Below are 14,751 nucleotides of genomic sequence, written 5' to 3'. Positions count from 1 at the left end.
AATTTCAGGTGACTACAATGGTGGCAAGAACTGCATGAAATATAGAAACTGGGACTAGACCCACCTGGACAAGCATCACAGAAAAATGTAACATGTAGTAGGGATATAAATGCAATAAAATGTAGATATTTACGCAAAGTAGCCCAGCATATCCTAAAGATTATGGTCTTCGACAGTACAGTATTATTTAATGAAAATCATTTAAACCCTATATTTCACTGAAAATAGTATAAAGACAAAACATCAAATGTTGAAAATGAAAAATGATATTCTTTTTTAAAAAAGCATTTGTCCATTTTGAATCTGATGCCAGCAACACATTTGAAAAAATGAGACAAATCAACAAAAGGCGTGAAGGAATGTTTAAAAAAACAAGAAAGAAAAAAAAAAAAAAAAAAAACACCTGGTGGCAATAATGTGCATAATGGGTATATCAGAGAGGCTTAGTCTTTCAGAAGATGGGGAGGAGTTTACTAAATAGTGGGTGAACAATTTAAGAATAAGAATTTCTTAACGTAAAATAGCAAAGAACTGTACATCATATCATTAAATGATTCAGAGAACCCAGAGAAATGTCTGTATGCAAGGGACAAGGCCAAAAAGAGACAATATTGGCTGACCATGATGTTCGGGCACTCAGACAGCACTGCTCGGAAACACTATTGCAAACCCCTGCCTGTGAACACACTTCATTGTTGCATCCACTAATGCAAGTTAAAACTCTCCCATTCAAAGAAGAAACCACATATAAACAGGATCCAGAAATACCACTGCCTTTTCTATGGACTCAAACTCTTTTAAGATGGACTGAGGTGAAGTGGAAAAGTGTCTTGTGGTCCAACGATTCAATATTTGAAACTCTTTCTGGAAATCATGGACACCGTGTCCTCCAGGCTAAAGACCACTCAGCTTGTTATCAGCACACAGTTCAAAATTCAGCACCGTGATGGAATGGGGGAGCATTAGTGCACGCGGTTTGGGTGACTGGTACATTTGTGAAGGCACCATTAATACTAAATGATACATACAGGCTACAGGCATCAAATTCAAAATGGGCATGTAGTTTTCAAAAAACAATAAGATTTTCAACATCTCATATGTTGTATTTGTATTATTTTCAATTAAATAGTGTTTACACTTTGTGCATATCATTGCTTCCTATTTTTATCTACACTTTGCACAGCGTCCTGACTTTTTTGGAAACAGGGATGTAGTATTAGCTTGAAAAAAAAAAAATCTAACTATTATGCATGCCTAAAAAAAACAAACAAAAAAAAAAACAACATGACTAACAACAGCTCTTTCAGGTGCTATAATGGAAGCATTTATAAAACATTCTTTGAAAAAATACATATAACAGGTTCTTAGTTATGGAGATAACAAGACATCAGTACTACTACTACTACTACTACTACTACTACTACTACTACTACTACTACTACTACTAACTACTAATAATTTATCCATACATCTCCTGCAGGCACTGTCCTGTGTAGTCTACTGAAGGTGCTGTCTTCAGTACTGCTTTAAAAGCTATTTAAAAGCTGTTTTTGTATGGGAGGGCTACAATTGTGGGTTCTATCATTACAACATACAGCATGCATGCAGCTGGGTTTCAGCCTTGACTAGTACAAGTTTAAAGGGTGAAAGTCGGAAAACTTCAGAGCACTAATTCTAAAAAAAAAATTACACATTTATCACGTTATGCATAATTAGATTTAATCACACACATAAATACATATAAAACATTTCTTTCATTAAAGAACCTTTAATAACTCCTTTTTAGACTAGTTGTGAAGTGGAAGGGTTAAAGAAAGCGCACTAGCTGACATTTTCCAAATTCCGGAACCCAATGAGGAACATCTAAAAATACCCTGGAACTCTAATGTATGTTTACCCTCAGATTCTGAGTATGTGTTGCTGCCTGCTTTTGATCCATGGATGTTGTCTTATCTCAGGACCATTCAGAAATTTCAGAGCTGCAATGTTCTGTGGTCCGAGTGTGTGCACAAAGTGCTAGTGCACAAATGGTAGTGAATTAGTTAATGAAGTATTGAATTTGCACTTCTTGAAATTAAATGTTTTAGAAGTGAGGGGACTCACTGCCTTACCTGCTAAAGTGTAATCCATGTCAAAACCAAAGCATTTGATCTTCTCCATAGCCAAACTTCTGTTCACAAACACTCTGAAAAGGAAGCAGAGAACAGGGGCTTATCTTATGCTATTTACCGAAAAATACAGTGGTAATATTTCACATATGACAAGGTTTCTGAAAGATAACATCATCTAGGCCATCGCACAGATTCTATGCGTATTTTTACTTCATCATCCAGGACTAGAGACACAGTATTAAATAAATATTCTTTACTAACACAAACACTGCTGGGATGAAAAGATCTCCACATGTTGGGAGATAAACCTTTTCCCACAATTTCCTGATCAATCCTGTGTCTTTGATGTTTCTGACCTAAATGCTCAATAAAGCACATCATCCGTTCCTCTAAAAAAACATTCCCAGATTAATTCTCTCCATGCAGCTACTTTTTTGTAATAAATAAAACCCCAGCGTGACAGGGTCTGCAAGCTGAGATTGATCTGCGGTGCCGTGTCAAGAACATGCACTTGATCCTGAGCTCTCTTTGATGGATTGGGTCTTTAGTAGGCCTTATGCTCCCTTCCCCTCTAACAAAAATAAATCAAAATCTGGCCTACTAAAAAAAAAAAGACACCATAAAAGGCTCTCTGGATTTATACAAATGAGATATATGAATGTTACTTTGAACCTTTAAGTTTTTTCATTGTAAAACACGTTTGGCACAACACAAACTGCACTGAGAGTTCTGTAAAACACAGAGGTGGAAACATTAAAGTTTGAGGCCATTTTTCAGAGGTGATGGCGAGCTTGTGTTCACTGACAGGAATTATGAAAAACAATAATAATAAAAGAACACTTTCTTTGGATCTTGTGCTCAGTATGCCTTGACTCATAACTTGTAACAACTTCTAGACATAAGAATCAGTGTCTACTTATTCATAAAATAAATGTATCATTAAATAAAGAGGAACAGTTATGGGGAAACAAAAGTACAATTCAATCTTTTTTGCTTTCAGTGGCACTTGCAATTCTCAATTCTCTCAATTCTCAGTAGTATCAATGGTAAAACAAAACTGGTGATGCAAAAAGAAACAAACAAAAAAACCCCCACAAGTTACAAATAGGTTGCAATACAGACCAACCATATTATTCCCATAACAATGAGAAAACAAAAGAACTCAATTTGAATCTACTCTTTTTGCAGCCCTTGGGCTATTGAAAACAATCAATCAAAATCTGCCCTACTACTGAACTAATTTTAACATTCTGATCTGCAAGTAAATCATAGAGGTGAAGGACATTCGGTAAAACAGGACAAAATTGTTAGCTGCAAAAAATGTAACTACTAGCTAATTCATAAATTCAGAAGGAACAGCTATTATGGTAAAAATGTACACTTAATTTGTTATTTAGTACGACTTGCGACATCTTCACTGGAACAATGAATCTGAATCTGACTGACTTCTGAACAAATTTTAATATTTTGAATTGCAAATAAGCCACAGGAGCATCAGAACATGTTACATAAATGTGTCAGACTACTGTTAACACTTAAAACTGTTCACCAAAAACAGACAGTAACAACTATGGAAAAATAAAAGTTCACTTCATTGGGATCTTGTCCTTAGTTGGCCTTGACTGACAAAACTGACAAAAAATCTGAACCTGGTTAACATACCCATTGGTATTTTTTGATGTGCACAGGAGTGACATAGGTAAGTCTTAAAACTGGTAACTACTCTTGGATATAAGAAACAGTTACCACTAATTCATAAAAAACAGCAAAAAAATTATGTACACTCAACTTGGTATTTAATAGGACTTGTGCCATTCCCACTTGGAAAAAGAAAAAATATGGTTTACCAGTTTTATCCTGTGACTGTGGCCTTAATGGTATCAGAAGACATTACATACAACTACTGGTTACTAGCAGTAAAACCAAAATTACTACTAGTTCATAAAATAGATCAACCATTAAATGAACAGCAATGACAGAAAAACAAAAGTACAATTTGCTTTCACATCCCACAAATGCACTGGCTAGTTACCAACACCTCAAAAAATGCAGCTAAACATGACCAAAAAACAGTTCAACCATTAACTAAACTGCTATAATTATGGGAAACGGTGCACTGAATGACCAAAAAAACAGTTCAACCATTAACTAAACTGCTATAATTATGGGAAACAGTGCACTGAATTTGGTCTTTAGTGGGAGCAGTTTGTGGTATCCCCACTGGAAAATAGGCTTCCATTAAACAAACTTTAAATTTTGAATTGCAAATAAGCCACAGTGGTGTCAGAAGGTGTTCCACAAAACTGTTGACTACTGTTTGACATAAAAAATGAATTCATAAAGCAGATCCACCATTAAATGAAGAGCAACAACAACAGGAACAGAAAAGTACAATTTGCTTTCACTAGCAACAAACAAACAGCACCCAAACCAGTTCTATTGTGACTGCTAAGCTATTTTAATTCAACCCTACCTTGTAGCGGCACAGTCCTGGACCATCTCCCATGGTTCACTCTGGCAGGTAGGACACATACGACGCATTCTGGTTGCGGATGCCACTTCTACAGCAAGACTGTAAATCCAAACTACCTGTCCACACCGTTAACCCTATGGCCTGACAACAATGCCCCGCTCTCTTTGCTTCCTTGCCATTCAGTTTCTCACTTGTTGCAAAAATGATTGTGGCGGTTCTGTGACATTCTCTGTTGTGAGGTCTGTTGTTGAGTTGGGGGTTGTTTGCTTCCCCTCAAAGACATCTAGAACAATCAAACAGGGCTGGAAGAACTGGGCTGTATAGTGACTCAGACAACAGAGCCCCACAGGCAGTGTCTGGCTGATAAACAAATGCATCAACAAGTGCTTATAGATGAATAAATCTTTGACACTTTAGTTCCTAAATTTCACAACTGACTACTTTTAGTGTACAAGTGCATCACCTGTAATTATCAAGTGATTACTGAGATGTGGGTCTAGTACTATCTATGTACTTTCAGCCCTCACAATCTGTTAAGCTTGAACGGTTGATGAATTTGACCCGTTACTGTATTGCACCATTAGGTTCCACAGGGTTGACTCAAGGGCAGGGTATAGCGTAACACATACCAGATAACAGGGTCACCTTTGGACCACAAATCAAATGAACAGTATGGCAAGAGGTCTCCCTGCACAATGCTCACGTTTTAGCACGCTGTCATTATCGCACGGAAAAAGGAGGCCGTCATTTAGCATTTAGCAAGACTAATAGCTATGTACCTACATTAAATGCTGTAATTAACTACATTGTAATTAACCCTATGAGTCAAGCCATTTGAACAAGCTGGATGGCATGATGATATGATAGTAAGCCTTTCTGAGCATACTGTGGTTTTAACTGGGTGTATGTGTAGAGAATTTGAAAAATATTTGTACTCACAGTTTTTGATGTGCCTGTGGTACACACTGCCTATTGCCCTGTGCCCTGACCACAACAATTCCCATTTCAGCCACTATAATCGCAGAGCCTGTGGCCCGAGCGACTACCTGTCTTAGAGATTTGTTTACATGTTCTCATTTAATAAACCTGTTTTGTTTGACACAGAAATAATGAGACAGATCAGATTTTGTCATAACTTGTTAACCATTATAACTGTAACAGCTAATGTGGCAGTGGGACGGTGTGAGTTCCCCCTGCTGAGCTGGTCCATCTTGTGTAAACAATGCTGTTTCAGTGGCTAAATCTTGCTAATATCACAATACTAAATAAGGTCTTAAATAAATGGCGGTGTTAAGCCAGCTAGAGGCTATCATTACATCATTGTACAGTACCTAAAGAAATAACTTGGGTGACATCAGGGTGAACCAGCTTAGCAGGTGGGACCACCATAGTCACCACAATGACAGGGTTCTCAATGTAAAGTCTGAACAAATATTTGCTTTTTCAAAACAACACTTGACTGGTTTTTGGTACTGACACATGCTTGCTCATTATAAATGTAATGTACATACAACCAATATGTTTCTACAAAGAGATTTACTGAAAAGAGGCCCAAAAATTCAGTAATAACTCTTGCTAGGATGAAGCAATCTAAACGAAACAACGTTATATATTAACGTATATGGAGCTTGAACAAGCAGGGTTGCCCCTGCATCAGAGTGTTTTGATAAGTGCCAGACAGCCGTCACAACGTTTAACCTCCATTCGAAACTTCCGGGTGCACACCCCCGTACCCCTTCATATGTCTGGCAGAAAACGGAGATTATTTCCAGCATCGCAAGCAATGCAATCGATTACACATACGTCAAGGTATGTGGTGTATTTTTTTGGTTCAGATTGCTCCACCCTAACGGAAGTTACTACAGGATATACAGGGCCTCTTTCTAGTGAATCTCCCTATACTATTCTTGCCACAAACTCTAGTGAGCAGTGCAATACATTTGCTGATGAATTGGGTCTGTTCCAACTTATCAAACAACAGAAAAGAAATATCAGCCTATGTATCGGAACAATTACCAGTTTTAATAATATACCGCGATATCAAACCCATTAAAAAGAATGGGTTAATAAATTATTTATTTAATTTACATTTTCGATCTTATAAAGAACAACAGAGTTTTTAAAAGAAGTCTACGGTTATCATATCTATGGTGAAACATTTCCATTTTTGCTTTTACACTATAATCATGAAAACCAAGACAATCCAAACTGAAAATGCTAATCATACAGAGTATCATGACAACGTCTTCCTATTATTGTGATATTGTATTTTTGCACATTGCCCACCAATACACTCAAATACTGGCAAACCTTTAAGTTTGAAAACCTTTCAGTCAAACAGGAACCTTGCTCTGTTGAATGAATGTCACGGACACCTCTGATGGCGCCATGTGGCTGCCAGATGTACAGTAAGCATAGCAGCAGCAGCGGTCTCTTCTAATGGGGATTACATAATACCTATAAGATCGCAGCAAATTCCCTACACTTTTTTTTTTTTTTAGATTTTTCTCTCTACTCCTCTTCAATGGGGTTAAAAATTTGCATGAGTCCCCAGGGTTTAACTCTGCACAAGCCACGTGTTCTGCCAGGACTTCTTTCCACTCTACTATTTAGCCAGTGTGGCTAGAGGGGTTGTCCTATAATTAGACATCTTTAGTGTCTATTTTAGCTTTGAAATGTCAATTTACAAGTCAATGTGCTGCTAAAACAGCACTCAGTCATTTCTACAGCCAAGAAGCGGATAGCTTACATTTATGACTCAGCATGTCGAAAGGAAGGAGATTGAGTGTGTCAATGGAAAGGAAATCAAAACTGATGAAAATACAGTTAACTTGAAATGAACTGCATTTAAGCCTCTTTTTCAAGGCACTTCTTGTTTGAATTTTCCTGATCCATCTTAAACAGTACCTGAGGTGCCAGAATGTAACTGCTGCACCATTTAAGGTGGAACGGGACAATTCGAACAAGAAGCTGGTAAATGAGGAGCGACTTCAGCTTCGCGACTCTTTAGTGTTTGACAGTTTCTGGTTGCATATTAAACGTATCAGGAAGCCAGCTGGAGAGCTTGCAAATGCAAATAAGTCAATTCATCTTCAAATCATTTGATTTGGTGTTAAATCTTTCTTTTTGCCTTTTGATGAATTACTAGCTAGCGTTGCTATGGTGACCAGCAGTCTGGGTGCCAATCTTCAGGGTTAAAAGTTGGTGAATTAGCAGTCATACATCAACTCCAGCGTTTAAGACCATTTATTTGAATGACCAGCAGAGCTTTATTTTTCTGCAAAGGAGGAATATTTTATTTTAACTTAAAAATCTAATTCTGCCGAGGGACCAGGCAGTAAGAGAGTCACATGCGGCTCCGGAGCTGCATGTTGCCAACCCATGAGCTAGACGTTCACACATCACTTTTAAAACGCTAAGAGATGTTGAAAACAGAGAGCATTACACACTCAGCGACCATCTTTAAAAGAGTTTCTTATTATTTTGTTATGATACATACACTAGTCAATAAGGCAAAAAGAGGGTACAGCACACAAAGAAAATAATTTACTAAGAAATGCCTGCGTATGTGAAATTATAAAGACAGTGACTATTTCTCCCATTGGTACAATTAGCCAAAAAGAATTATGTGGGACAATGCCATAGAATATTATTATATTAGTTCCCAAAAGAACCTTTCCATGGACTCTTCTTCCAGGAATTAGTTTTGTACGTGACGTGTGCATGTGAAAAAACCTTGATAAAATGGTAAAGAACCTCCATTTACTGTAAAGCTACTATTTACTATAACCATTAAACGCTTTCTTAGTACTGTACATCCAGGCCAATATCTATTTGGAAACCTTTATTTTTGAGTGAAGTGTTATCCTATTATTAAAAAGGGAATTACAAAATAAAAGGGATTTTTTTTTATTGAAAAATATATCACTCACAGTCATTTGGAATTCCTTAATTCCTATGACAACCCATAAGTTCTAGCCACTGATCTAGAACCTATAGTTTGTGACACAGCATTGCCTTCAGTTAGTTGTCAAACTTTCTTTTTCAATTAAAGAATATATTCAGCCAGCTTGTGGGAAAAAAAAAATCAAGCCTACTTCCAAGTATCCAATCCAAAGCATTTCTAGACTTCCAAAATTTCCACCTCTTACTTCCACCTCCAAGGTATATCAGCCAATGGGGCTTTTCTTGTCTTTAAACCAGGAAATATTGATTTACTGACTACTATGGCATTGCTGTAAAGGTGACAAAAAGGCTGTGACAGTTACAGTTTCATTTTGGCTAGAGTCCCTTTAAGAACTGAAACAGTATAACACTGGTTAGTTTACAACACTGTAGCACCAAAAATGCATTAAACTTTCAATGCATCATAAAGTACTATTTACAGATGCTGCAACACAAATGTTGGCACAGTAGTTGGAATTATAGGGGCAGGTTTACTGATTCATCTCAGAGATAAACCTGCACTTTCTTGGACGTGAAATAGATAGTAGTACAAGGTGGGGCAATGCCCAACTTATCTCAAACAACAATCTATTGAAATGCTTCCAAATTATACTTTTATCACTGGAATAGTAGCTATGATGTCTTTTTTGGGAGTGTCCTTGATTCTGTACTGCTAGTGAATTATTACTGCTGCCAAGTTTGATGCCATGGGATTTCTTACAGCTTTCCACACTAATTTTCTGTTGAAATACAGCATCACAGCAAAGATTAAAAAGATTAGATGTTATACGCAAGGTTAATCTTCCATTAATAGACACTTGGATTTTAACCTTAATTATTATTGCTACTGAGGCAAGATGTCCTAGGCTGTTGGCTTCAGGTAGCAAAGACCAAATCATCTATCAAGCGTTGCCCATATAATAACACCATGTAGCAGTATACTTTGCCCAGTGCAGCACCCATTCACTGCCCAACAAAGTAAAATAAAAAGTTATTTGGAATAATGCCATACAGGAACAAATGTTTCCTAAAATCACCTTTCCATGGATGGGTCTTTAAAGAATCACTGGTACAAATGAGATGTGCTAATGTAAAGAACTTTTTAGAAGTTTAAAGAACCACCACGTAAAACAAAAGTTCTACATACCAATTGAAGGTTTTCCTGGAACCACATATACAGGCCAAGAACCTTTTACAAAATTGGTCTGTCACAGTAATGCAATTAAAGCTGACAGTTAATGACCAACTATATAACTGTGATTAACAATAACCGTGATTAATCTTTTTCTGTTCATTATATGTAAATTGTGTACCAAAATAGGCTGATTAGCTATCTTGACTGTTCTCTACTAGTAAGCTCTTCTGGCACTATCTAGCATTAGTCCTTTCTGAAGGCCTCAGAAAGCTCATTTGAGCTAGGCATGACGATACACTCACTCAAATAACAAAGAGCTAACCAGACAAGAAAACTGAGGTTTAAATAAGACAAGTTCTTCCAGGATATTCTCTAACAGAGTTCTGATCACTAGCACCTGGTTTCATTTGGACATGTTTGAAGTAGTGATATACTTAATCGTGTACTTACCTTTTTCCACTCAAGAAAATTGCATTACTGTTTATTTCAAAAATATATATAGGATGAATAAAATGGGAATTCTAGATGTCACTTACATAAATTATATCACCTTTATCTATGAAAACTGCTAAAATGATGTCTGTATCTCCAAATATGCTGAAGAAGTCTAAACTTTTCACGGGGTGTTATTACTTCTTCACATGTACTTTCATCAACCCAATGGATAAAAAACAAACCCAATTCACGTTCTATTCGTTGCAACGTAAACATAGATTGTGAAAGCTAACAACTGTGGAAAATAATTTCGGTCAGCTCAAATAGCTGCAATCATTTTAAATAACACCAACCAGGTAATTATGTAATAATTGTGACAGTCAATTACAACCATTAAAATGCCACCAATCTAAAACCAGGTATCAGTATTGACCAATACTGAAGATTTCAGCATCAGAAAAGAAATAAATGGTATGATGATATCTCTAGAAACTTAATTTTCAAGATTTTTAAGAATTTGACTGATTCCGTTTTTAAAAGGCTTCATAAAAAGTTACTTTTTCAACCCTTTCATACCTATGATATGCCTCGCGTCTGTATTTCTTCATAGCCAACCCGTCCATGTTTGCTGGGAGGTCTGCATAATCCTGAAGTCGGTCGCTCCATGATGTAGTCATTTTCAAATCCCTCAACCTAAAAATTCAATCTGGAGGGGTAAAAAAAAAGATTGATATTATGAATACCAAGCTTCAGTGACTTCTAGTTTAGCTTTAGGTTCATATTCAGCTCTTGAAGGGGGCAGTGACTATAAAGGAGGATCTCTTCCTCCTTTCCTTATTACTGTTGAGAGGGGAACTGAACCACAAGAACATTAGCATAAGCGCAAACTCAATAAAATCACTTTGAAGTAACAGGCTTCAGAAGATCAACCATTAATCTCACCTCTCAGCTGTGGGCCATCTTTGAACTAGATTAAATTACTGCACAAAGGAGGAATGAACAGACACTGACTGACGTCTTTATCTAAATAATTGCAGTGGAAAGTGTGGGGCCTTGAAGTGCTAAACAAGCCTGGCCTCGTCTTAACTGCATCTGTTGTCAAGGCTTTTCAAGTGAAATCACATTTAGATAATGTCCAGTACCACAAGTGAGTTTCCGATCTAATTTGTAACCCTGAGATGGAAATGCCTCAGTGTATAGTTAGGACTGAATTAGCAGACTAAGACAGGCACCCAAGCAAACTCAAAGCCATCTGTCACCGTCTCAGCAGACACCAAAATTCAAAATCATGATTTTTTTTTTCTAGATCACAGTAACAGTAACATGAATAAAGTTACTGAACCCATTCTAAAACAATGTCTTAACAACCTGATATATCTTTTTTATGATGGAGCTTCTTTTGTTTTGTTCTGCTTCTCTTAAATTCTCACCAATACAATCTTACACAGCATTTTATGTGGGTGAGCGATATGTTCGTATTGTGATAAATTACATGATATTCCACAATGTGAGTACATAGAGTACATAGAGTAGAGTAGAGTAGATAGAGTAGATATCATCAGTATATTGAGAACTGCATGCTTTATTAAGAAAAGCCTAATTAGTCCTGCTTAACTGTATTTTGTGCAGCGCAATATGCGAGATGTTGAACAAAAATCACTGCACTCACAACTTTAGATGCTGTTTTTTTTTGGTTGTTTTTTTTTTTTTTTTATGTGGTACTTTTGGTACATTATGTCTGTACCAATCGTCAAACCACTAAAATCTAAATCATGTGACACATATTGTGAAATGTCAATACAATATTAAGACATTTTATTTCAATATCCCCCACCCTAGTATTTTAAACATTAACCTGACACAAATCAGAATTTCAGAAACTTTCTAATCTTTCTCGGAGCACTCAAACTTTTCATCATCTATCAATACTGCTAAAACTAAAAATCAATATTGCTGTTTGGCACCAATACCAGTATACCGATACAGATGTTACAGCATTAGATACCACCAAGATGAGATGTTCTTGCCTCCTTTTTAGATTGAGATAAACTAACCCCCATCTTACAGGACTTTTAATTTATTTCCCAAACTACTGAAGTAAGATGAATGGTTGGCACTGCGACTGCTACAGTCAGCATTTCTAGCACCCTATAACTCATGACGGCTGACTTGTGCAAACAAGGTGGAGGCCTGGGGGGTAAAGGACAGAGCGTCTCCCAGCAGCCTTGTGCTTCCTAGCCTGAACACTGAGGAAACTCTGAAACAAGGCTGTTCACACACAGCGATGACATCATTTCACTGATCTGAGAATAAACCACCACAGTGGACTGTTGTTACTCAAGAGGGGTGGACGCTGTTTTTTGGGGTGTTTTTCAGGTTTAGACCAATCCTTCATGTGAAAAAGAAATGCTCTGGAGGAAAACAGACCCCTCCTCAAAAACTAGGGTAGATCTCCACTGCAGCAGCCTGACAACTTCGCCACGAGCAGGCAGAAGTTGGCCAAAGAACGAATGCCTTCTGGCAAAGTCCTGGAATATTCTGGCTACAAAATAAGTAGTTTTCCATGTTTGTATGTATGTATGTATGTATGTATGTGTATATATATATATATATATATATATATATATATATATATATATATATAGAGAGAGAGAGAGAGAGAGAGAAAGAGAGAGCTGTTGTCGGAAGAAAACCTCCAAAATGGTAGCTTTACAGGAGATGGAAAAAACCTATTTTAATTTTAATACAGGTTAATGGACCCAGAACATCTAACTAGCGACCTGTCAAGCTGTTGCTAGTCATCTTTGCTGGATAGCCCAGTAGTACAGCTAGTACAGTAAAGATGACTGACCGACTTGGTAAACCAGCAGATTTTTTTCCCCCTTACTAGATGTACTACTTCATTTTATGAACAAACACGTTAGGGTAGCTAAGTTGGCTTAGCACCAAACAGTGAAACAGTAAAGGAGAAAAACAACAACAAGGTTAGCAAGCTAGCGCTGCGGGGGACTAACCAGCTGCTCCGTTAACGGTAACCTGACTACTCGGCTAGCGCGCTAACTAGTTAGCCTGGCGAACAGATAAACAACTGCAAGCCCTCCTCGTCTTTGTGCAGGACGTCAAACATCGCTGACCCTTTGTTTTAATTTAGCTGCCGCACGGTGACCCACATGCATGCAGAGGAGGTCGGCAGTGTGTTTAGGCTGAAACTGAGTATAATGATATCATAGGCAGCTATTAGGAGAAAACGCTGAAATAGCTGAACTCCGACTGGATTCTCGCTCACTCACCTTTCTCTCTGGAGCAAAAGCAACAACAGCACAGGCTGGAAATCTGAGCATGCGCTTTTAAACAAGACCAGAATAGGAACAACACGTCTCTTAAGAAAATAACGAAAGCACTGAGTCAGCGTTGGCAGTAAGTCGGTGGCAGTCGCTCGTCTTCGCTTTTACAGTGAATGAAATCCCGTCGCTCTGCCTCCTTCATAATACTGATAGAGCAGATAACAGCGGTTACGCGGCGGAGGCGGGCGGGGCTTCGCAAAAGAGGGGCGTGGCGAAATGTCATTCATCACAAATTCGGTGGGCGGGGTTGGGCGAAGGGAAAGCGTAAAAAAGTTGTGTGAATCATTTTTAATTGTAATTTCGTGATTTTTTAGTTTAATGAAAGAAATGCTGCCAGAAATAAAAGTGACTAATGACTGCGAGACTTATTTTAATGTCATCATCCTTTGACTAGGACTGAAAGCAAAAAAGGAAAATAGAGCCACTTTTTCCGTTGCTTTTTATTGGACAGGGGTTCGCCTGTAAAATATGTGAATTTCGTGTCTGATCTGTAAGCATAATAAATGATATACGTTATTCAAAAAATTATTTTTTTTCCAAAATCTTTGCAGTGGTAAGTGGTAAAGATATGTACGCGGAGTGGTTTAGTGTTAATTGCTCCATTCACGAGAAACCTACTGAGTCAGAATTGCTCACAGTGGCGGTGATAGGAACCGGACGTCTGAAGAGTTGATACCTCTAAAGCTCCCTCACAGAAAACTATTACACAACATCGCTTTTCATACACTGCCTGATCTGTGTTGTAGGCATGGTGGGCCCTGGTTCCCACCACCACCACTCACATGTAACTACTCTGAATTACTTTAGAAAACTTTGGAAATTCGGTGGAATTCTCCTTTAAATCAGGCAAGTCGGTTTTAGCTCTCGGATTTAGCCATTATGAATTCTGAAACACAGTGTTCAGAGTAGTGGACTATATATTGCATCGAGAGTGAAACGGATCAGCGAGCAGTGGGTCTGTGTCAGTGTCTCCCCCGACACAGAACACACTGAGATGCTGTGAGCCTCCAATAGAGGGCAGCAGAGCACTGCAGACGCTTCTGTTCTCCAGTCCAGACGCTGACTTCACAGATTTGAACGTGTTGTGGCTAAAATTAGAAGCCAGAAAGCTGCATAAGACCCAGAATTGCCCATCAATGCGTAAGAAAAGTCAAATATGAGCAGAAACGGTGAGGCTCAAAAGTCAAAGACTCCACCTGAGAGCATATTAGAAGAATTGGTCAAGTGAGCAGACGATGTAAATGACGTCATATCAAATAAAACAACCACATCAAATCCTTATTGTCATTTTAATATCTCTTTAATTCT

At 37.8% G+C, this 14,751-nt stretch overlaps 1 protein-coding gene across 1 annotated transcript in view; it reads right to left on the bottom strand.

Moving 5' to 3' along the window:
- nt5c2b (5'-nucleotidase, cytosolic IIb) overlaps positions 1–13,597 on the bottom strand; it is a 47,790-nt gene extending 34,193 nt beyond the window's left edge. Inside the window, exons 1-3 of the mRNA XM_017712165.2 lie at positions 13,390–13,597; positions 10,676–10,805; positions 2,112–2,185 (exon numbers count right to left, since the gene is read on the bottom strand). Of these exons, the coding sequence (XP_017567654.1) occupies positions 2,112–2,185; positions 10,676–10,776 (175 nt within the window). The 5' untranslated portion in view covers positions 10,777–10,805; positions 13,390–13,597. The remainder of the gene's footprint in view (positions 1–2,111; positions 2,186–10,675; positions 10,806–13,389) is intronic.
- Between the last annotated feature and the right edge of the window lie 1,154 nt (positions 13,598–14,751).

The sequence above is a fragment of the Pygocentrus nattereri genome, chromosome 12 (assembly GCF_015220715.1).
Source record: "Pygocentrus nattereri isolate fPygNat1 chromosome 12, fPygNat1.pri, whole genome shotgun sequence".
Classification (NCBI taxonomy): Eukaryota; Metazoa; Chordata; class Actinopteri; order Characiformes; family Serrasalmidae; genus Pygocentrus; species Pygocentrus nattereri.
The sequence above is the reverse complement of the archived record's forward strand: the minus strand, read 5'-3'. Positions and strand labels throughout refer to the sequence as shown.